Here is a 24,484-nt window from a genome sequence, read left to right as displayed (position 1 = left end):
AATGATGGAAAAAAATCAGCCCAGAAGACTCCCAAGCTAAAGCTGAAGACACAGGTCAATCAATCTAGAAAAGAGGTGAAAGGCAAGAGAAGCCGAAAGTCACAAATTCTGCTGGCACAGTGCCACTGACCAGATTATTTCAACAAAATGTTCATGTTCAGAGACTTGTGTCAGGACACTCTACCCACAGAGCACCAAGCTCCACTGGCAACAAGGGTGTGCAGCTCTCCAGCTGGTCCTCTCAGCATTCTTCAGGAACACATGGGAAAGACGTGGTCACATACTCAGGGCAGCCACTGGCAACATACGGCTTTGGTAGATGTGAGTAGTTGGGGAACTGATGGAAAAAACCCTCCAGTCCCTACTGCTCTGCCCTGTAACTGGCCTCTTGCAGGCTCCACTTACATGTTTCCCATCACAAGCTACAAAAGTACAACAGGTTTCAACATCCTCCACTTTCCTGGTGGATGATCTCAACCTCTCCAGGACAGTGAAGAACAGTTCCTGGTTCTGCTGATACCACCACTTCCCCGGTCTCCAGGGGTTTGGCAAACCGGACAAGTTCCTCCTGAAATGATCTAAAATCAAGATGTTGCAGATGATGGCATCAGGGACATCATTTCTACAGTAGAGAATGCTTTCAATGACAGTATGAGAAACAGGGGTTGTCCAGCCTCCCAACTCCAAGTCGATTTGATAAGAAAGGTAGGGCCACAATGCACTGAATACTCTGTTCCTCAGTGCAACTAATGACATTTCAAGCTCTTCTGCTGCACAAGAACTACAGCAGTGCAATGTCCAAGATCCCCCAGAGCAACACAGGCTGTTCAGAGGAGAATGTGCAACAGAGAGGACATCTCTCAGCAACAGTGAGGAGGGAACTTGTGGCCATGGAAACCTGTTCCCCAGACCTCAACCACACAAGGGGCCTTGCAGATGCCTCTACCACAGTTCTGCACTGCTTAAGAAAAGATGCAGAGCCTCATCTGGACTGTCCAGCATCCAAAGTATTGCTCTGTTTTAATGCTGTATCAACCTGGCACTGCTCAACATCAGCAGGGATGTCCAGTTCAGCGCTGATGACCCAAGTGCCAGCCATATTGAGGGGTCAGCCAGAAGTATTTGGTCAAAACCAAGTTTGATGATTTAGGTAAAGAAGGAGGTAGCCCACAAGACTACAGGAGCTTTGCAGTTAAGTTCCCATTAAAGCTGGCAAGACCCAAGTCACAGCACTGCCAGGTTCCCTCCTGGAGGCTTTTGGAGAGACACTGATAATTGTTTTTAATATCCCAGCCACTGATGTAGGGGAGGGTAGCTAGGCTGTAACTCTGGAGCACAGAGCTAGCACTGCTCAGTTTAAACAGAATAGGCTTTCTTTGTGAGCCCTGCCCGAGGTGGTCAGTGTCTAACAAAAGACCACTGACAGTCCTTTGGCATGATCTCAAGCAATTTGAACTTCCTACAGCTTTTGCAGTAACACAGTTCACTTAAAGCTGACACAGGCAGGAACCTTCCAGTAATCCTCATGTTAGCTCTTATGCTGGGTTAATAATTCCCTGCTCAACCATCTGCGACCGAGACACCACCAGTAAGATTCCAATTAAGACTCACCTACTAAAAGTGGAGTCAAAAACATATACGGAAAAAAATAAAAAAATAAATAAAGCACATGCTCTATCACACTTGCATGCAAGGCAAAGCAGAGATGCTGGCATTTTTCATTCTATTAAGAGTGATATACAATGCAAAATGGGACCAAGACCAAGACCATGTGCTCTGCAAACACACACAAGAAAAACAGCAAACACTTTCCTTTTGATGTCCTTTGAATAACGTTGCTGAAGATTTCCTGGTTTAAATTTGTCTTTTTTTAAATCAGTAAATAAAGACAAATTTAAACCTAACAACTAAAAATAATATGCATCCAACGTTGCTAGCCTCAAAGGCAAGCTCTGGGCTTCCATTTTGGGTAAAGCTGTTCTCCGATGGGTCAGTGACAGAGCCCCCATGAAGAGCTTCTCCCCCAGGACCACGTGGCTCCCAAAGCCCTGAATTCTGTATGCTATCTAGATAACGTTCTCACTAGTTTGGTCTTTTTTGAAGCATGCAGAAATCTTGTTTCCTGAACTGACTTTGGCTTAGTAAAGAAATTGTGTTCTGATTTTAGTGGAAAGAGCTCTTGTAAAAAAATCTGGCCACATACACTCGCCTTGGTCTTTCTACCACAAAGGGTTCAGCAAGGGATCTAAGAAACCAGGCACTGTACCTGTCCCACCTCAAAGCAAAATCCCAACCAGGAAGGCAGCTCTTATTGTTAAAGAAAAATTCAGAGATTTTCAAAGGCAACCCATACAGCAATTAAAGTATCAGGTTCAGATGTACTTGCAATTAATATGGTTATAACAGAAAAGTATCCATCTATATAAACAAATAAATAAACTGACAAACGGTGTGTAATGTTTGTGCCGCCAGCGCAGGGGTCAGCTCGGCAGGTGTGGTACGCACACGCTGGCGCAAGACGAGCAGAGACCCTGAAGTCATGGGACTCTCCCGCCCTCCCTTTCTCCTGGTTGTTACCACAACCAGCAATTACCTGGAGACGGGCCCGAATGGAATCAAAAGTCAAATGGGGACAAACATCTTAATTTTGACAAGAAACCCAGCCCAGGTCACGGCTACCCTGTTATCACCTGCAGTGTGGGGAGGAGAGCGAGCCCTGCTCGGCACAGCTCTCCTGCCCACGTTTGTGTTGGCAATCTGCAGGCTAAAAGGCTGCCAACAAATACAAATAAAAATGTAAAAATACATTTGCTGCACCTGGTTCTTTATTCTTCTCTGAAATATATGACTAAGCTTTGCTCTAACATGAGTGGGGAGGCAATATAGCTACTGTTTGTGTATTGAAATGGGTATTAGCTGTATCTAAAACACTCCAGTTAGAAGGATGAGCAAAGAGAATAACAAAAAACTAGATGGGGCACCCCGCTGCTTTTCAGACAGTAGCCAGCAGCCACCAGCAGCAGCAGCAGCCATCCAGGGACCATGCTTCTATGGCTGAAGCTTTGCAAGTTTTTCGAAGAAGTTTTAAAGACTGATGTAAACACAGTAACACTTTAGCAGAAAAAAAAACCAAACCAAACCTCAAAGCATCTGAGAACATTACAGAGGTGGTAACTGTCTGCAATTTGCCTTTCCCATGGCAATGGTCTGGACATAAATGCACCCGTTTAAAGTGGGATGCCTTCATTTACACCCTCCTGGGCAAGTCAAGCACATCTGGAGAAATCTTCTAAGTACATTACAAGACTAGGAGCACTCCTTGTAGGTAAGACAGATGGCTAAGGGGAGGCACGACAAGGAAATATGAAATCATAACAAGAAGGGGAACAAAGAACAAATAATCGCTGTTCCTCACAATATAAAAACTAAAAATCACCCAGTGAAGTGATCAGGCAACATGTTTTAACAGAAAACAATTTCTGCAAGTGTGTGCATCTGAATGGTGGGGACTGTGATCAGGCATTAGGCAAAGCAGATACCTCAGAGAGGGATTAACAAATTGAGAGATAAGGGGGCCACAGACTGTGGCCCTGACTTGCCCACATATCGAGTCCACACCATGATCTGGGGAAGCCTGTAGCCCCAAAAGCCCTTAAACATCTGCCTGCTGGGAGCTGGGACAGTGCAAGAAGGGAAGGACCAGTCTGTACTTGTCCTGTTTCTCATACTCTTTCCTTAATATTTGTTACCAGGCAGAGCTAGAGCAGGGATATTAACTCAGACATCCCTTTGGCGTCATGTAATTTAGCAGGTCTGAGAAGTGATGCTTATGGTAGGAAATAAAACGAGGCGCCGCATACCATCACCTGCAGCAGTGTCAGTGCTGGACTCGGTGCCGTTTTTGGTGGGTGCAGCAGTGCCCTGCCAAGCTGGCTGGCTCGCAGGGACGGATACTGGCCACACCAGGATGGGACGGAGCAGAGGGAACTGTGTTGGCCCAGCCAGGCTCTGCCATTTAGCCTCTGGGGCAGGCAAACATCCCTGCCTTGCTTAATAAGCCTCTGTAAAAGTTAGTAGGGCAGGTCTTTTCTTACTTTAAATTACTTAAACATGCAAAACAGTGGTTAAAATAATCCAGACTATTTTCTGCTACCTGTATGGCAGTTGGGCTCATTGATCTTACACATCAATAAAAGGGCCACTTAGGCTAATTGGAGGGTATACCTTAATTACCTACACATGGCACTGAATCAGGCAGCCCAGCTAAATCCCAGACCCGGTGCAGCCTCCTAGCCCTAAAATGAGCTGTGCCAGGAGATCCTCTTTCACTGTTTACCTGCCTCTCCTTCAGACTCACTTCTCCTGAAACAGGAGGAAGTCAGCATACTTTTTGACTAACAAACACATCCAAAAAGGGTGTGTTGTACCTCACAGAAATTGTAACTCACTCACAGAGCAGGATCCACCCAAAAAACTTTTCCAGTAAGCACCAGATTTTCCCAGAGGCTGATTTTGTGCATATTATATTCAAAACAACATGTCATGAGAGACTGTTCCTGTCTGCAGAGATTGGTGTGAGGGACCCCGGGGCTCCTTCCTGCCGAGCGCAGCCCTGGGGCCCCCGTGCAGCTCCCGGCCGCCACAGCAGCTCTGCGTCCGCCGGAGCGCTCGCATCTGCAGATCAAACCACGTTCCCCTCCCAGGGCTTCGCAGCTGGGCCTTCCAGTTCACCTCTTAAGAAGGGTTTCTCATTCAGGAGAAAAGGTTCCCTGACTGGATTTCTTCTGGTAGATCCCAGGGTGAGGGGCAGGGTAATCCTGATGTCCATCTGGCTGTGCTCTCTCTGCCTCCACTTGGCTCCTCCACGTCCCTTCAGATGAAGACCTGTGACTTGATGCCACAAAAGAGGTGGAGATCTCAGCATGTGGTGAATATCTTTAACAGAAGGATGATCCAGAGAAGAGTAGGAGGGAGGATGGTGTCAAATCAAAACACAGCTCAAGAAACATGACAACAGCTTTCCTCCTCACACTACACAAGCCTGGCTTCAGGGAAGCAATTGCCACATTTTCTAAACCAAAACAATGAATAATTACAGGCCACTTAGCCCAGTGCTACCTGTTGTGCAAAGTCCTCTGTCCAGGTTTCTACACAAATGAGTGGTTTGAGCTTTTTTGGTCACCTTTGATGATGGAGATGGCAAAAAGGGAACACCATGTGCAAAGACACGAGTTTAGTCTTGGCAGCTGCCTCGCAGTGACATGAGCGTCCCTGCCTGGAGCCCCCAGTTCAAGACCAGCCAAGCACAGTCACCTTTTGCTCTGACTGTGGCTGACATGGACTTTATGGGTCTTCTCCAATGGCTTTGAAGAGTGGCAAACCGAAGGGAGATAATGATTTCATGACCATGACAGTCCATTTCCCAACTCAGAGCATTTTTATACACACAAACTATTGCATGAGCCCGATTCTGATGAATCACTCTTGTTTGACTCATCCCCTCTGCTCCTCATCAAACACAAGCCAGTACAAGCCAAATCCTACCCAGTTGCTACTGTCTCGTGAAAGCAATTACAGTAAGCTGCTTCTCAGACTGTAAGGCCTTTGGGTGCAGCTGATGAGAGCAGCGAGGGAACACATGTGGACGCATCCTGCACACACCATTCATCTCCATCCAGTTTTTTTCACACCCTCTGACTTTTCTAAAAACTCTGATTTCCAGCCTTGTGGTTCTGAGCAGACAGAATGAGGGGGGGAGAGAGAAAAAGGGAGCAAGTGTGGACAAGGCTTCAGGTAGCTCTAGATAAGACAATGCCTGAAATCCCAGTAGCAGCCTCCCTGGAGCCACCTCTCTCTTCCCTCCTCTAGCAACTGCCTACTGGTGGGGCTGCACCCATCTCTGCAAAGATAGAAGATTTTTTTGTTTGTTTGTTTGTTTTCTTTTGAAGTGTAGCCAGAGTTATGAGTACAGTCCTCTGAAGGCAGCAACGTTTCCTAAAGTGTGAGAGAGGCCAGAGACCAGCCTTTTCTATTCCCCTTCTTTGTCTGGATCAGGAATTTGCAATCCAAATCCCAGCCACACCAGGGTAGGCAATGAGCCCAGCCACTGTAAGAAGCATCTTAAAGAGTTCATGAGGCTGCTTGCCAAGGAGCTGCCGTGAGACAAGGTGAATAGAGCTCAAAAAACCTGTATGTATATAACACAATTAAGATAGCAAATAAAAAACCTGTCCTGCAATGCAAAGGAATGTGATAGTTACTGACTGCTCCCCTATAGCTGCAAAGAGTCCTTGAAATATTAACAGGGTTATCAGCATTCACTTATCGGTTACAGTAGTGCCTAGATAATTCAAAGGACTGAGCCAGAGCTCATAAATACATACAGTTTCTCAATGCAAAATCTTTATTACCAGATAATTTCTTACCTTTCTTAACAAAAATCTGTTAATTTTTTAAATTAACAAACCTAGAAAGGCAGCAACCTACAGAGAATGAAGAACAAAAATTATTCAGTTGTTTATTTTCACATTAATTTATTACAACATCTTCTTGCACTTTGTGTTTCCAAGGTAGGTGTTTTTAAACATGTTTACTGAACCTCTATGCTTTTGATGTTAGCAAAACAGCTGCATTTTGCATCACAAAATCTGTGGTAGGTTCAAGCTGTAGGGGTGGCAGAACTTAATGCAAATGAAAGCTGGGAGTTTTGTACCCACAGAGGAGAGTGGCGAGTGCTGACACACTTGCCTGTGTGGGTTGGGTGTTGATTATTGTGCAAAGAGTATTGGAACAAATTCTCCCCTTCATTTTGAGTTAATGTGGTCATACAGGGCTAAGGGCAAGAGAGGATAACTTTCTCACATGTTGAAAGGACTTTCTATCTTCAAGAAGGGACAAAATGCAAGCATGGGCAAACATATCACTTCCTCCAAGAAGGAGCAGCAGAGAACCCACCAAGCCAAGGGCAGAACCTAAGCCCACCTTATTACTGCCTCCTCCTTTGCACCATCCCTGCTACCTGTCCAACTATGTGCTGAACTGTTCTAGCACAAAGCAATAAAAATCCTACTCAAAAAAAGCCAATGAAAATGAATATTTTTCTTTAGACTTTGGTTGCGAATGCACAGCAGCCCTAAGCTAATGTAAGGGCTGGCTGCCACAGTCCCTTCTCCTCTGCACTGGCATTCATCTCGTACTGCATTGAACTGTTTCCTCACACTAAGTTAGAAGGTCTTTGTTTGGTTATTTTTTAATTGGTAGTTTGGTTTTTATCAACTTTCATCCTCTCCTGCACTGTCTCTAAAATTCGTTTGATGCACTGAGCTGCCTCTTCATGCTAAGTCAGATTTTCTATTTATTTATTTATTTTTACCAGCAGGTTGGCTTTTTAGCAACTTGGTGCATGGAAACAGCCCAGCACAAGGTCACACAGGTGCTGGGAAAGTAGGACTGTAACAGCCAGAAGCAAGATTGGCTCAGATTTGCTGCAACTTGCAGGCTGTGACATTTGTGAATAACTTCCAGCCCCATTCATTTATCTGTTGAACCAGACTGCCTTGTGGATGCTTTATCTTCTTTTGATACCAAGTTTAGGAGAAGATAGCGTTGCTGTTATCAGTACACAACAACTTACACAAGCTCAGGCAGTTCAAAGGGCTAATGCATTTGCAATTTATTAATATGTATTTAATTTCTGCAAAAAGAGAATGGGAAAGAATTTTCCCCATCAACACGTTCAATTTTCTGTTTGAGGAAGTGTGTTGTGTATACATAATACTACTCATAAACTATCAAGTGTTCATTCATTTATCAAGCTTTATCTTAAACCTAGCTACACTTCTTTGGATCCCTCCACAAAGAGGTTGTTCCAGACATTTGCTTCCCTAAAGGTTTCAAACTGTCTTCTAACATCCCACCTAAATTTATTCAGAGTCAGTTGACTCTTACAGACCTTTTCCTTTAAACTGCCCTGCTCTTAACTTTGTTTTCCGTAAGTACTTCAGAGAGGTGGGCAGCAATCATAGTTCTCTTTGGTTTTCATTTTGCAATAGGAAAGATGCAATCTTCTACTATAAGTGATACTTCCAGTGGAACAAATTCTCTGTTCCCCAACTTGTCCCCTTTACAATAGAAATCAACTTTTTTTGACTAGGAACTATCAGAACAGCACAGAGATGAGATATCCGCAGTACCCTGTACAACAGTGTGCAATACCTCACTTTCTTTAATACTGTAATTTCAGAAAACAGAATAATTTTCCATCTCAGTATTTGATAAGTACTTTAAATACTACCTAAGCAGGTGGAGGGCCCGTCTCCAAAGAGAGGGCAGCATGGTTCTGGCACATCACGCCCAGGTAACAATATATTGCTTTCCTCAGGGAAACGGCAGTGTTGCCTCTAAACAAGCAGCAACACACGATCCAACCGAAGGAAACGCAAGAGGTGCTGAAACGCTGTCAGACAAAGGCTAACCTGTTCCAAAAGATTCTGTGACTCATAAATTATCGTAGAGAAAACTAAATGCTATGAAATGCCTAAGAACAGAAATAGAAAAGAAATTAAGATATCTAATAAGGAATAGAAGCAGTGACAGTTTCTTAGTGTGGGATTATTAACTCTAGTGCTTTCCAAAAGTGATTAAATTACCCTGAAGCTATAATGGATCAGCATCTCATTTGCTAGAGGAGCAGCTCAGCTGTGAGCTCGAGCCCTCACACCAGGACCTGAGCATTTCTGCAAGGTGCCTACGCTCGTCGGCCTCTTCCACTGCACCACGAGGATGGAGCGGGTGTTCAGTAGCGAAAAACCCACCCCAGGATGGACCACCAGCAAATGACCTGCTGACTGCCAGCAGTGGGAAGCAGGCAGGGATGACACTGGTCATAAAACTAGTCAGAGCCCCGCTTTTAATAATCACCATACTGTAAAGGGGAAAACTACTGAAAAAAGGAAAAGGCACTGGAAATGCAAATGCGGACGTGTGGCCACAAAACCATCAGGCTGAGCTCTCTGCTGAGTACATGGAGGGATTCAGTGATCCTGAGGGAGCCTCACCTGCTGAATGAGCCAAGAATACGCCTTGCCGGGTATTGGGCAATCTCATGTAATATGACTACAGCAGTAAGCACAAAGGCTCTACAGTGCAAAGAACAACACCGTGAATTTCACAACTGCTGAAATCTCAGACTGATTTATTTAGAATTCAGTTTCAGCACAGGAATAAAATTTAATTAATCTTTTCTTATTTATAGAAGTTCATTTAAACACCTGAAAATGCACAATATCTCAACTTCACACAGCACTAAGCCAGTAAAATGCCATCCTATATGATCAGTATGGGATGTGTAGAGTGTGAGTAAAGTTGTTTACCCCCTTGGGACACTTTTCAGACTGAGAAAGCTTTCAAATTGGCCATCAAAGTTGTTGCTTTACTTTCCCTTTAGGCCTTGAAAAGAGCAATGGGATCTTTTTACAGCTAAAGTCTGATCAAGGAGACACAGAGCAAAAAGCCAGGCAGTCACTGACACCCGCTCAGAGCAGGCGAAATGGCCCCCCTTAGAGGACCTTCCCTCAGGAAAAAAAGGGATGGATGCTCAACTGCCACTGGTGGCAGGAAGAATTCAGGTAATTTTATCTGAACATCTCAGCAGCTCTGCTTCAGCACAGCCTGATGCACCGCTGGCTGAGCCAAGGAGTGAATCAGTTATCTCATTTTAAGAAATCCCCAACCATTTGGCAAGGGACATATTTTAAAAGCAGATCGCACAAAGGTTCGTAAAACTCATTCATACAAAATAAACAAGTTCACTGCATATAATGTAAAAAATATCCTCATCTCTCAGTTCCCACCCGAGTTTATTGCCATTAATCAGTCATGTCCATCCATGCTGTTGGTCATAAATAGGAATGTCCTAGTTTAAAGCCTCTTAACGCTGAATAAAGTCCCAGACACCACTATTACCTGAGCCATGAGGGGGCCAGTGCATGAAGGAACCAGCCAGTAAAGGCAACTGCAACTTGTCACAAGGGATAGGAAAAAACCCAAAGTCACCATTTATACCCAAACTGGGCCAAATTCCCAGTTCATGGGTACAGGTGTTGCTGCCATGGACTGCAAAGACGGCAAGCACCAACACCCAGTGGGCAATATGCCCCACAGCCTGAGGATGGCCACAGCTGTCCTGCGACTGCCCGTGCCAGGCAGTAAAACCTCTGTGGAGCTGTCACCACCACCACCCCTGAGACCACATACAAGGACAGGGTCAAAGGACTGCAGCTGCAAAACTTCTGGACAGCTAGCACCATCGAGGTCCCAACCCCAAAACAGCCACTGGAAGTAGGAGTGCTGCACGGGCGATGCAATGGCTGTCACCAGTTCACTGGGAGCATCTCAAGGGGCACCCCTGGAAGGGACAGACTGTGCCCCTTCCCTTGAGCCAACGCACCCACCTAACAGCAAGTAACAGCACAGTGGTCATAAAAAAGCAAGGAGTGGATGAGAAACCTGCCCTGTCTCCCCAAAGGTAAGAGGGAAGGCAGTGAGTAAGGATGCTGCCACACTGTTGGCAAGCACCGTGCCGGGTGGGCAACTGCCAGCCGGCTCCCAGTGCCCGCAGGACACACCATCGGCCAGGCCTGGGGCGGTTCCCAGTGCCGCTGTCCATATCTGGCTATCTCCTGGCGCTGTCGCCCAGTCCATGGCTGGTGGTTACCCTCACCATTTACAGCAGGTATTACAACAGCAGCCCCCGCCAGGGCTCTGCTGCGTACGGCCCTGTATAAACTTGCAGCAGGCAAACTCTGCAGATGCGGTGCCTCGCTGCAAAACAACACACAGCAAACAGATCCAATGCATGTGAAGGGAGAGAGGAGAGGAAAATCAGCAAGAAGGAAGGAGGAACACCAGTGTGTTTTGTGTAACAAGCTTTCAGCATCCACCAGGTCCTAAAATGTACCCGTGTTCTCACTTTGCAAACAACCAGTGCCTGCTGCCAACAGCTCGGTCAACAAACTCAAGTGTTAAATTGCCAAACTCAGAGCAGAATAATGTTGGATAGCATAGTAAGCAGGACCTAAAAGTTAACCTGTCTTACCTAACATTCCACAAAACTCAGAAATTTGCCCCCATTGCTTTAGCTCCTAATGAATCCTTTTGCAAACAGCCTGAAAAACCAACCAGAAGGCACTGGCAGGTTTCATGATCTCAAGAAACTGACGTTAAGATGGGATTTAAACTAGCAGGCAAATATCTGACAGATGGAGAGCTCATCAGGCAGAGCACACATTGCTAAATTACACTGTGTCAATGTGAGGAGGACAACATCAGAAATACACCCTGTGAGAAGGGAAACTGAGTCAACCCATGGGATAGTTCAACCCAGTCGCTTCTGCCAAGACTTTTACCGAGTGCGTCAGGACAATGTTGGCTAGTTGTAGCATCAACGAACACACTGCGGGAAAAGCCACAGGATCCAAGTGACGAGCAGCAACATGTTGATAATTACGAGCAAGTCTATCATCATGGCAAACTGCAGTGAGAAAGAGGATTAAACCGTAGGCGAAGATGGGTTGAACTCTGGATATTTAGCAGCGTAATTTAAGTCTGAGCCTGTGAATCCTTCCAGAACTGACCCTTTAGCTCATCTGGGGGCCGCTCCACATAAAAGCAAAATACAATTAGAAATAGTTAAAAGCCAGAAAACAAACAAATCTGCTCTGATCAATGGGAAAGTACTCTTTGGAAAGCCCTGGGGTTCTTGTTTGTTTTACCTTTGAGTTCCCAGGTGGGAAGAGCTGAGTCCCTGGCTATAGTGAGAACTGACCTAGTCCTGACATGGCCTGAATGGTTCATGATCCAGCTTTTATTACGGCCTAAACAAAATCCAGCAGCTAAGGGTCAAAGCCAGACTGCCCACACTGCTGCTCAACTGCAGCAGAGGTACTCACATACATGAACATGAGCCAGAAAGGCTCCTCTCCAGTGCCCTGCAAGTGTGAGCATGACCCTGTAGCTTATGGCACTTACCTAAGAGATGGGAAACATGAGTCCCACAGTGGCTTCTGTACCTTATTCGGCTCCTCTTTAATGTATAGTACAGTAAGAGCTCTGAGATCAAGGGCTGGAGCCCAGCCCATCTCTGCCCTCACTAAGTGTCCTGATCGCTATGCTGAGTGAAGTGCCCAAGCTGTAGCGGGATGGTATTTCAAGTACTCTCGCTTTATAGGACACTTAACTGCCTAAGACAGGACATCGCTGCAGGGAACAGGCACCCAAAAGTGAGGTGCTGTGGCATTTCATGGTTAGGTGTAAGTCCTCCACTGGACCTAAGCCTGAAAGGTGCCAAACGCCTCTTCCCAGCCATGCCGAGCTGTGCCTGCAGCGTCTGGTGGCTGGGAATCACACACTGCTAAAACAAGCAGTGCACTAGTGCGGGACAGCTTTTACATGATCTAAACTAAATTCAGACAGTTAAATAAATAAATAAATAAATTTTAAAAATAAAAATCACAGCTAGGATGTTAAAGAGTCTCCTTTAGAATCAGACCCAGTATGAATGCTGCTGCAAGCAGGCAAGTAAGCAAGAGGTTAGGCTGGTTCCTGGAAAGTCCAAAAGTGCTATGACAGAAATTCAATCCAATAAACTCAATGACTTCCTAATATCAGTTTTTAATAGGGTCAAGGAGTCTGATCTGGAGCTAGTGAAAGGAAAGAGCAAACCCAACTGACCCAGCAGCTCTTTGCACCCATGATGTGTGCTCTGGTGGCATGGCATCTACAGAGAATCATCCTGAGTACATTTGCTTCCAAACCTAACAGCCCTTTGGGATTTAACAGCAAAGACAGACTGCTAGGTGCTGGCTATCATGGCTGTGAAACTCAAATCTGATAACACAGTCCCTGCTTTGCCCCTTTTGGTGAGGTCCAAGTGCTTTTGCTTCTCCCTAAAACTGCATCTAGCCCATAGACTCCACAGCAGGCAGGAGATGCCATGTTGACAGTGGTTGTTATCGATGGCCTTTCCTTCTCCTTCCTTCAAAAAGTCCTGAAATATTTTGACCTGATGTGTCATTTCCAAAAATGCTGGAGACATGATAGAATGTAGCATCTATCATGCATTCAGCAATGCATGATTACTTTCCTTTGTATTTGATAAACCTAACATGTCCATGTTTATTATGTGGTCCCCTGAGGATTTATTACAGGTTTACCGTTTCATTTATTTGCTTTTTTTGTGCTTGTCAAGTGTAAACACTGGAATAAATACGAAGGCAGTTACAGCTTAGCAGCATTAACGACTTGTTGAAACAAAGTCCAAAAGTTTTCCTTTCTCTCCAGAAAATCCTACTTTTCTGTCCAATTGCTTTTGGGTTTGTTTTTTTTTTTTAATGTGAAAAGATCATCTTTCTGAAGTATTTTAAAATTGTATTTCTTTGTTGAATGCCAAATCCCCATAAAAGCATACTTTCCCCCTTCAGTCACTCAAACTCTTGACAATATTTAAAGTCTCTCCTAACATTATTCATGGCAAAACATTTTCCTGTTTGCAAATTATAGCCTCCCCCACCCTATCCATCCAGTCTGCTAAGCCTGTTACTACAGGCAGTTTGGTGTAACAGAAATAAGTACAATCATCGCTACAAAAGAAAACAAACCCTTCCGTCCTGGCACACACATTGGGAGTGGGTTCATCCCACTGAACTTTAGCCATGTAACAACAAGGCAATTAGCCCAAATCAGTCATTTATGTTCCCTCTTTAATCAGTGGGGCGAGATGGGCATCTCCAGCCAGCAGCCCTCCTGCCCATCCAATCATGGCTGCGACCTACATGACCACCTTTGAAGAGATACCCGATTTCTTGGGCAGATCATGGTAAGTGATACAAATCCAACTGTAAGAGCCAAGCTGTACCTTTGATTACGCTGTTTCAATCCAACAAAATCAACACACTGCAATGAGATATCAACAGAAGTTGATACGTACCTGGGTCTTACAAAAAAGGTGTTGGGCAAATCCGCACCAAACAAACAAGAGATCGCTCAATGGCAGATTTCAAAATTTTCCATGAAGATTGCATTCCGCCCCTTTCGGAAACTTCTGTTACATCTATAAATAGCTCAGTGTTTTTCAACACTGGAAAAAGATCAGCACTGGTGGGGAAAAATAATAAAAGTCACTTGTCACAGAAACATAAAGTAGCAAAACTGAATTTAGGCGGGTCTCGGATGTTCCTTCTTTCAAGTGGACGACCACTCTGCACAAGGCTTTGAAGAACTGAGTCCCTTGTCAACTTGTTCTGTACTCTGATTTATGCAATCTTTTGGCCAAATATTCTTTAAAAAAAGAAGCAGACAACAAAATAGCCTGTTATTCATAAAAGACAGCACTGCCATACTTCTTTCTTATGTGGCAAACTAGATGTCAAATTAGTTGGAGTGCTATTTTACCTAAAAATATAATCATTCCCACAGAAACCAGGACAGAAAGATTGTAACATCGAAGACTGCCAAAAAGTAACAAGATAATGATCTTCAGCCCTTGAGGATCTTCAGCCCTTCTAACCTTCTTATGTTTCCTAGAGACTCTCCACGGGTATTTTTGGAAATAGCAGGCAGTACGCCAAAGGAAGCCAAGAGAGACAGTTGCCCAAATCCCGTAGATTAGGCAATACTGAGGTAAGCAGGTAAGTTGTGTTGTTATCTCAAGCACTCAAACATAGCGTGTCTGTCCCCATCCCCACCAACTGACTCTCAAGGTCCTGAGGGCTTATAAAGGAGACGGAGAAGGGAAGGAGAGCGTAGATCTTATTGTCTGACATTTGATCCTCCCCTTACTCATCTTCCATGCATGAGCGTTGCAGCTAGAGTTGCCTGTGCTGCTAAATATTGAAAAGGTATTTGTAGCATGTAGGTTTAGAAGAGGTTTCCGCTTCACATTTGCTTGTTTCCTGCCCAGAAAGTAATTCTGCTCCCAAGTTTTAGAGCGGTCGCATTCCCTCAGTCTCACATGACCCGTGGGGAATCGAGGAGTCCAGTGAAATCCCAAGCCAAAGCTTTGCTACGGTGCAGTCATTGCTGTCTGTATCCAAAATACCCAGACAAAAGCAAGCTCAGCTATGCCAACGTGTGCAGCAGCTACACATCTGTCTGAACGGAAAACACTGTCACAGGTGTTGCATGCTATCACATGCCTCTGAACCCATGAACCCCAAGCACCCAGCCAGCCAAAACGCTGGAGACAACTCGTCAGCTGCAGGGGTGTCTGGCAGACCTGCAGTATGCCCTGAGGAGGAAGCAGACCACGGATGAGTCTCCCCAACCCTTGCTTGAAGATACTGGGAGACACCAGGGCCATACTCTGACCACAGCAGTGGAAACGTGAGGATGCCTGGATTCCCATCCAATCATCTTCAAGGGTCCCACCAGCAAGAGCCCTACTAGAAGAGTAGTGAGCACACTACCTACCTTCACCTAATGTCATATTTTAAAACCCAGAATTTCTTTCATCAGTCATGGGATGTCGGAGAAAACCCAGTGAAAGGGCGTTTCAAGATACCAAGATATATGCTGCAGGAAAATGGACCACTCATGAACAAATGTAAAATAATACACTTTATCAGCAGCCAGTCACTTCCTCAGGTAGTGCTTGGGATGTTGGAGATAACGAAGTATAAAATCCCACTGCCTCACATCACCTACTTTCCCCATCACCAATTCTACTACAGGTTTACCATCACCCTAACATCCAAACCTAGATAACTGTTCCTGTATTCTAAACAAAGGGTCTTTTGTCATTACCTTTCACAACAATTCAACGTTTATCATGTATTTGGCAGTTTGCAGCAGGCTCCGCAACCCCAGCCTAAACCAATTCTGAACTGCAAAATGTGTGATGACAACAAGAGGATTCTTCCCAACCCACGGATGCAACTCAGAAGAGCACTTCAGTGATTTCTAAGAGCGAAGCAAATCACAACAAGGGAATACACCAAGGAAACCAACTCATTAATACACCCTGAAGCTTAAAAATTAATCAAAAAATATAAAACAATTACTAATCCAATTTAGAAATAGCTATTACAACTATCTCCTCATTTGCAAATAATTTGAAAATAGGGGAGAAAAGTTTTCCAGGCAATCCCACCATCATACTTCCCTAAATTTAATTTCCGTCCCTTGGGACTTTATTATCAAGTGAAGCCTAGCAGATCTTTCTCCCTCTCATTTCTTCAGTCTCATTCCTCCACACCTTCTCCTTGTGATCCTAAAGTCTTCCTCTTTCCAAGAAATCACTAAGAAAAGTATCAACATTTAGGCAATAAGAAAACAAAAGGAAATTATCAGTATACTGAGCAAAGCATGTACAAACCCAGCCAAAAACCCCTGCAACTTTAATAAGCCATTTCTCATACCCTCTCAATCAAGACAACCCAACAGCTTGTACAGAAATCTTAACAGAAAGATGCTGCAAATACAAACGTGCCCTTGGGTTTAAACAGCATTGCTGAGTTTGGGTTTATCTAGAGCTTTGATATGCACTGTTGTTTTTTTTTTTCTCCCTAGGAACCAATTGTGACCTTGAGTATTTACGGTTCATAATTTCACTTTGTGGGATGAGGTTAAGAAGTTCTATCTTCAACCACCAAGACACACTAAGGTAGAAACACCTTGCTAAAAACTGTGTAATAAAAAATGGGAATATACAGCCTGTGCTGCACACAGGCAGAAACAGAGACAAATAAACATTTTTAGTGACAGCTATGTTCCACAGTAGCATTTTCTGAAAGAAGTTGACTGACAAAATAGCTTTCATCTGAAATAAAACATCTCATTTACTTTTTAATGTGTGCTGTGGTAAACTTTTTTTATTATTACTAGAGATCACCATTTTAGAAAAGACATTGCTTATTTACAGTAGCTTGAGCTGCAGATAACTCCCTATTTATTTACATGAAGAAGATATCTTTTATCTCAGTAAAAAGTTATTTTGTCAGTCAGTCTTCCACTAAATATTTTCCTCTCGTAGCCACAGACATTTTCCTGTATTTTGAAACAAAAATACACCACTCCTATAAAATCCAGGGATGAAGTGGAAGGAAGCACATAGGAAAGCAACAAGGCAGCCACAGCTTTTTATCAGCTGGAACAGATCGTACAGGTGAAAAGGGAAAGTCACATTTCTGCAGGCTGGAGGGACGTACATTTAAAATGCATCTCACCTATAGAATAAAATAGAATATAGAACCTATATGGACACAACAAAGCATTTAGGTAGCCACATCAGGTCCAGGAGCTAACCTAACTTTAAAATGATGTGCACTATTCTTGACTTTTTTTTTTTTTTTTTAGGAAAATAAACATAAGTGTTCAAAACCACCACTACTAAGTATTATGGGTCATCCTTCATTTCAGCCCTGCTTAAGGCACCGAGTAATGACTGAGGATGCAATCCCACAGCTCGCAGAATCACACCACCCTTCTAAGCAAGGTCCCTCATCACTGCCTCCCTGGGCTTTGCAGCCTTTGAGCCACTGCTTTCTCTCGGCTCACCTTCATGTAGGACCCCCACGTGAAGTGCGAGCACCCACGGGTCCCCAGGAAGGCCAGCGTGCAGCAGCCACGAGACACACCTCCTCCCACCCGCGGGAGAGGAGCCTCCATCCTCTGTTTGTTTCCATCATCTCCCAGTTGTATCACCCACAGGGATCCCACCACAGCCACCTGTGGGAATGTGTTTCCCTGGGAGGGGGAACAGGGAGAGCAGTTCAGGTGCTAAAAGCCCCTTGCTGACCCTGAAAGCAAGTCCTTGCAGGCCGTCAGAAGCATCATGCCTAGAAGAACCACTTGTCCTATGGATCTGCCCCCCAAAACCTACAAGGGCCCAGCAGCCCCCATCCTCCCTGCTCCCCAAAAGCAGGGGACGAGGCCAGGGCTCACCTTGATGCTGCTGAGGTGCCCGGCCCACATCCCAAGCGCTCACCCTGCAGGCCCAAAGGTGACGCTGTGCTTACAGAGATGCCTTTTCCCTTGAGTTTCTTTTTTTTTTTCCTTTAATCTCAAATCTTCACCCACACAAATAACCCCCCAGATGCCTTGCATCTCGGGGACAGCTGTGGCCTGACCTTTATCAGATGGGCTAAACCACAGTACTGCATCTTCTGTGACATTTGAGGGAGAAGGCACAGAGCTGGAGATCTACGATCATTAGCATAATGACTTTTAAATTACAATAATAATGAAGGTCCTTTAACAAGCCTGAAGTAAAAATCCCAAGTTTATTGCAGCACAAAGGATCTTGAGCTCTATCTTAATTTGTACTTGCTGATAGTCAATAACCTCACCGAATGCCACTGGAGATTAGAAGCCAAAGAAACGCAAAAGGTGCTACTTGAGCTTGTGTGCCCTCAGAAATGCTTGGGTGTCTACCCCTCACCGCAGAAACCAGCTCTCCTGAGGAGCACTACCTTCCCAAAACTGTATGCTATTCCATCACATTTTACATTTATCAGGACTTCTTGGAAGCTGTAGCATATACAGTCAGGCTGGGTTTTGTCTGCACTGGTGAATGAGGCTGGGTTCCCAGAGGACTTTGCACACACATCTATTGTATCCCAGCGAGCTGTCGCGGATGATATGTGGGACTACTGGTGGCAGCACAGCCAAGCAGGTGCCAGCAGCGTTTGCAATGTGATACCCAGACAAACTTGTGCAACATTTGTGCAAAGCTGAGGCCAGGACCAGCCTTCCCCCCCAGCACTGGCAGGGATCACAGTGTAATGTTTAACAGGCACACACAATGTGACTTGAACAACGCTTAACCCATTTTTTGACCAAATAAATCCAAATGTAACATTATTGTGAACATCACTGAGGAAAAAAAGGAATAGTTTTTAACGATTCTGTCAATGTAAGCCATATATTTATTAGTAACGCTAAGAAACCACAGACCGACTGACCACCTGTTTCACGAGTCTTGAGTAAAATCCTGCCCTTCTGGAAAGCCAGGGCAGAGTTTCAGGAGGGTCCAGATTTCACCCCAGTTACAACAACATAAACCTAACAATATTGTGCAGGCAAGGAAATACAAGGCCAAGTTCTGCCTTTCTGTAGAAAAGTCTTGAAGGTACAACGGAAAAAGAAGGATGTGTCTTTTTAAGGGACCCCTGGAGCACATCTGGGTTAGTTTCTTTCCAAAGGGATCCGGTTTGTTCACTCAGAGGGCTCCATGCAACAGGTACAGGCAGAGGGGCACCCAGCAAGATTCACTTCAAAAGAGACTCACTTCAAAAGCTCGCTGCCATCCAGAGCAAAATGCTAATAGCCACACCACCCACATTCCTCCCTCCTCCGCTCGGGTGGGTTCCTGACAGGCTGCAGGGGCACAGCCCAGCAGCTGCGGTGGCACCGGGGCAAAGGCAGAGCCACGCACACGCCGAGCCTGCCCATGGCTGCTCACCACCCCACACATGTAGATGTCCACAGCTTCTGAGGACATCTACACCGTTACAGGAAGTTTTAAATGTACAGTGTGCCACTCTCGGGTTTTACGAAAGCCACGATCTCCATTTGCGCGGTCTTCACGATTCTTAAAGTTTTGTTTACATGCAGAAGGGCAAAATTAACGTGCTTACTTGAATAATCCCCAAGTCAAATGAGACAATGCTGGTTTTAGCCAAGTATCAAAGCCTCAAAGGAATTCAGCTGAGCAGCGCAGCTCCTCACCAGCATCAACGGAGCAGCACAGCTCCTCACTAACATCAACGGAGCAGCGCAGCTCCTCACTAGCACTGCACTCGCTGACACGCCTGCACAGCACAACACATCGCTAGGTGGAAACAAGATTTTTATAGCAGCAGCATTACTTCCGACTCATATATAAATCAAATTCCACGACTTCATAAGGAGCTTCAATCCCTCCCTGCCCTGAAGAGCAGCTGTGAGTAGGGCAGGACTTTGTGTTTGTCTGGGCTGAGAGGTTAATGGCTACTCCACAGACACCTTTTTCCAGTTAATTGGCAGGTCATTTTAGCAGATGATTTGCAGGTTATTTTGCAACCCGGAGATGACTTGGTGGAGTACTCCTGTCTGAGCTTCTTCTCTGCCTTTTTTTTTTTTTTCAAAGGTTGCATCAGATAAACCAGAAAAAGCAGGCAGGTGAGACCTTCCTGGACTAAACACATGCTGCCAAGCAGCTAACTTCTCCAAATTAACATCAAAGGGAGGCCAGTGACTGTCAAAATTATTTTAAAATCCTACCCATAAAAAGCTTTAATCTTTCAAAAGTATCTCAAGACATGCAGTAGATATCCAGTTTTGATCAACATCACAGCAGAGTTTCAAAGTTCACACCTTCACCAAACATGAAAATGATGATGGAATGATAAAGCTCAGAGGTCTTCATTCCTACCGGAGATTTCATCCACTTAAACCATGTAAACAATTAGATTGAGAAAGGAATAGTTCATGTCACCTATTTTTCTGTTCTGAACACACTCTTCAGCTAGTCTAACAAAACAACTTTTCCAAGCTTCATGCTCCAAGATGCATTCTTATCTTCTGCTACCAGATAAAGAGCTACTGGTTCAGACAGACAGTGACCACGCAATCACCTGCACCTTAATCCAAATGTTTTTCTTTAAGGTCACAAGCCAATTGTCTGTTTTTTTCTGCAAGTCCTCAGGGGACATGGAAACGGTATTAGCTGCCCCCCAGCATTTTGGAAGAACCAGGAGTGGCTTGTCAGGTGACACACCACAGTAAACTCGGTGAGCTCAGTTAGCGTCACTTTCATTTTCCTGAAGCAAAGAGGACCTCAGGCCTGCAAACACAAGGGACAGCATGGCTCGCTCCTCCCAGGCCATGCCACACACCACAACTGCTTACAGTAAAACAAATGCTGCCGGGATTACACCACAGTCTGATAACTCCTTTTTATATTACAACAATCCGAAAAGAAGCATTTCCCAATATTTTTTTGCAAAAGAATACAAATATTAGTTTTAGGGTTGCAGAGAGGCAGCAAAGAATGTACCTGGTTAAACCTTTTAAAGTCAACAGAAGTATGGGATCAGGTCCACAGTAAACTTTACAGAGTGGCACCTGCAGAGGGAATTACTCACTGCATGACTGATGCCACAATTAGAGGCATAAAAAGTAATTCCACGATAAACAAGCAACCGAGCAGAAAAAGAACAATATGCTAGGAGCATGCACGTGCTCATATGGAAGTATATATTGGATGATATCGAACAGTCTTCACACACATGCGGAGACACAAATTCTCCGAGGAAGTTAATGGTACATTACCCCTCCCTCTTGCCTCCTCCTGCTCCCCACAACAGCCCTCATTCTGGGGCTGTGTTTGGCCAGTATCTGCCCCCAGCGCTACTAAAGCGACTCCAGCCCAATAGCCGCGTTACACAGCTACTACACAACCGCTACACAGCCGTAACTCATGGCTTTCGGAGTTGCCATTTCCCACAGGAACACACGCCAGCAATGCGAACCAGCGCAGCTCTGCCAGCGTCACATCTACTTGGGCCACACCAGTGGAGAACTGGTCTAAGGATCTACCAGCCAAACCTCCCAGGATACAGAAGAGAATAAACATGTTTTGTTGCTAAAAAAGCAGAGATACCAGATCTCAACTTAACTTTTTTTTTTTTTGAGAAAAAAAAAAGAGGGAGGGGAAATGGCATTACAGATACACGCGCATTCCCTACATCTTTGCAAGTTACATCATTTATGCAAGTTACCTTTATGCAACCACATCAGAAAAGCTTCAGCCAAGGTACCACCTCAACTGAGGGAATATATACCCCTTCCACGCACACTCGTATTTATTTACTCTTGTGATCCACATTTACTAAACAACTTCAACGCACCACTTCAATCCACAGCACGTGGGCTTGATACATTTTTGTGGTTCCTCTCCAAAAATTTCACAGAGAAATTGCTGCCTCGGGAAACTGAAAGCTGCATGCTAAACTGCAAGTGGGTTATTGCTGCCCGTGCCCCCGTACTGGCCTGACAAGCAGAATGACGCGCTTTATGAACCTCGAACACTTGCTTACCTGAGACCGACACTTTCATAAGGGCTTCCAGGGGCCTGTTGTTGTCCAGATCACGACTGAGTTTGAGTTCCCCAGTGGCAGAGTCCAAAAGGAGCAAGTTCAATTCATTGCCTTGCACAAAAGTGTAGGCCAGGCTGTCGGACACATCAGGATCATGAGCTGGGATCTTGCCAATCACACCAGAGGGGAAGCTGTTGGACTTGTTGGTCACGTAGTTATTGAAGAGGATCTGGAAGTCCTGCAGCACGGGTGGGTTATCATTCTGGTCCAGGAGGCGGATGTGCACTGTTGCCCGGCTGACAAGAGGAGCTGAGGTGGCCTGCACCACGATCACATACTCCGTCCGGCTCTCATAATCCAGGTCCATTAGGGCTGTGAGGTCTCCATTGAGCAAGTCTAGTTGGAAGACCTCAGGGATGTTCCCCTCTACGATCTGGTACATGATCTGTGCATTGGTCCCCTCGTCAGGGTCAGCTGCACTGATCCGTGCCACGATAGAGCCCACAGGGCTGTTCTCCTCCACAAAGATGTCAAATTCATCCTTCTCAAAGACAGGGGGGTTGTCGTTGATGTCCAGCACAGTCACTTGGATATCCACAGAGGCTTTCAGTGGTGGGCTTCCCCTGTCCACAGCGAAGGCCCGCAGGCTGTAGACAGCCACGTTCTCACGGTCCAGCTTGCGTAGCGTGCGTATCACTCCAGAAGTGGGTTCAATATAGAAGTCTCCATCTCCATCGTCACCACCTTGGAATGTGTAGAGGAGACGGCCGTTGAGGCCCGAGTCACGGTCGGTGGCAGACAGCTGCAGGACGCTGGTGGAGAGCGGCACATCCTCGAACACCGAACCCTGGTAGCGGTCGCGCAGGAAGCGGGGCGCATTGTCATTGGCATCCAGGATGAGGATCTCGACATAGGTGGTGTCTGATTTCTGGGGGATGCCGTTGTCGTGGGCTGTAATAGCCAACGTGTAGGAGGCCTGGTCCTCGTAGTCCAGCTCCATTAGGGTGGTGATGGTGCCTGTGTCAGGGTCGATGCGAAACTGGGGGATGTTATCGTCCAAAATGTAAGTGATTCTCGCATTGTCACCTGTGTCTTCATCGGTGGCACTGATGGTGACAATAGAGGTGCCGATGGGCTTGTCCTCGCTGACGCTCACTGTGTAGTGGGAACTCTGGAAGACCGGGCGGTGTGTGTTGGCATCCGTGACGTTGATGAAGACCTGGACGGTGTCAAAGCGAGTGCCGTCAGAGGCAGTGACCGTGAGGACGTACTGCCTTTCCTGCTTGTAATCTAAGGGCAAAGCCAGCGTGATCAGCCCCCCTCCGCTCTGACTGGTGATGGCAAAACGGTTCCTGGTGTTGCCACTGGTGATCTGGTAAGTCACAACACTGTTAACGTCCCTGTCCACTGCTGTTAGGGTCAGGACACTGCTGCCCACAGCCGCGTCCTCATTCAATCTGAGGTGGTACACCTTCTCCGTGAAGGTGGGGTTGTTGTCATTCACATCCAGGACAGTGATGGACACGCTGGCTGAGGAGGTCATGACCGGCATGCCATGGTCCCTGGCCTCCACCCCAAAGTGATAGTTCTCAACAGTCTCTCGGTCCAGCTCTGCAGCCACTGTGATCCACCCCGTGCTGTTGTTGATCTGAAAAGGGAACCCAGAGTCACTTGCTACAGGGGCACCTCCAGCAGACGGTGCCATCTCTATAAGTTTGTATTCCAGGCGGGCGTTGTCCCCGGAGTCAGCATCCACAGCCTGGATGTGCAGCACTGAGTAGCCCAGAGGAACGTTCTCCAGCACTGTGGCTTGGAAGGGAGTGCTCACAAAGATGGGGGCATTGTCATTCACATCCACAACCTGCACCGACACCATGCCACTGGAGTTGATCAAGGGAGGCCTGCCCCCATCCTGGGCTTTGATCCGGAGTGTGTACTCCCGAATAGTCTCATAATCCAGAGGGTTGATGAGGTCAATGGCACCGGAAAAAGAGTGGATGTAGAACTGGCCTTTCAGGTTGCCACTCACAATGCTGTAGTGCACCTGGGCATTGCTGCCCCGGTCCCGATCCGTGGCCTGCACCTGCAGTATCTGGCTGTTCACTGGGGCATCCTCTGGCACCTGGACCAGGTAGCGCTTCTCACTGAACTGAGGGTAGTTGTCGTTCTCATCCTCTACAGTGATGTGCACCATAGCTGTGGCGCTGCGTGGTCCTGGATCCTTGCCCTGGTCGTTGGCTTCCACCACCAGGTGGTACTCGGAGACCTCCTCGCGGTCTACCGGCGCCCGGGTCCTCACAACCCCGGAGCGCGGGTCAATCTCAAAGACCCCGTCACCAGCTCCTGGCTCCAGCAAGCGGTAAAGCATGTTGGCGTTGGCTGGGGCATCGCCGTCGGTGGCGCGGATGGTC

General features: G+C 46.0%; 1 protein-coding gene across 1 annotated transcript in view; it reads right to left on the bottom strand.

Moving 5' to 3' along the window:
- Window positions 1-24,480, bottom strand: part of LOC104528588 (cadherin EGF LAG seven-pass G-type receptor 1-like) — a gene marked incomplete at both ends in the record, with an annotated part of 98,138 nt that extends 73,658 nt beyond the window's left edge. Inside the window, one exon of the mRNA XM_010172638.2 lies at window positions 22,074-24,480. Within this exon, the coding sequence (XP_010170940.2) occupies window positions 22,074-24,480 (2,407 nt within the window). The remainder of the gene's footprint in view (window positions 1-22,073) is intronic.
- Window positions 24,481-24,484: the final 4 nt, after the last annotated feature.

Source organism: Antrostomus carolinensis, unplaced genomic scaffold (assembly GCF_000700745.2).
Source record: "Antrostomus carolinensis isolate BGI_N321 unplaced genomic scaffold, ASM70074v2 scaffold15127, whole genome shotgun sequence".
Lineage (NCBI taxonomy): Eukaryota > Metazoa > Chordata > Aves > Caprimulgiformes > Caprimulgidae > Antrostomus > Antrostomus carolinensis.
The sequence above is the reverse complement of the archived record's forward strand: the minus strand, read 5'-3'. Positions and strand labels throughout refer to the sequence as shown.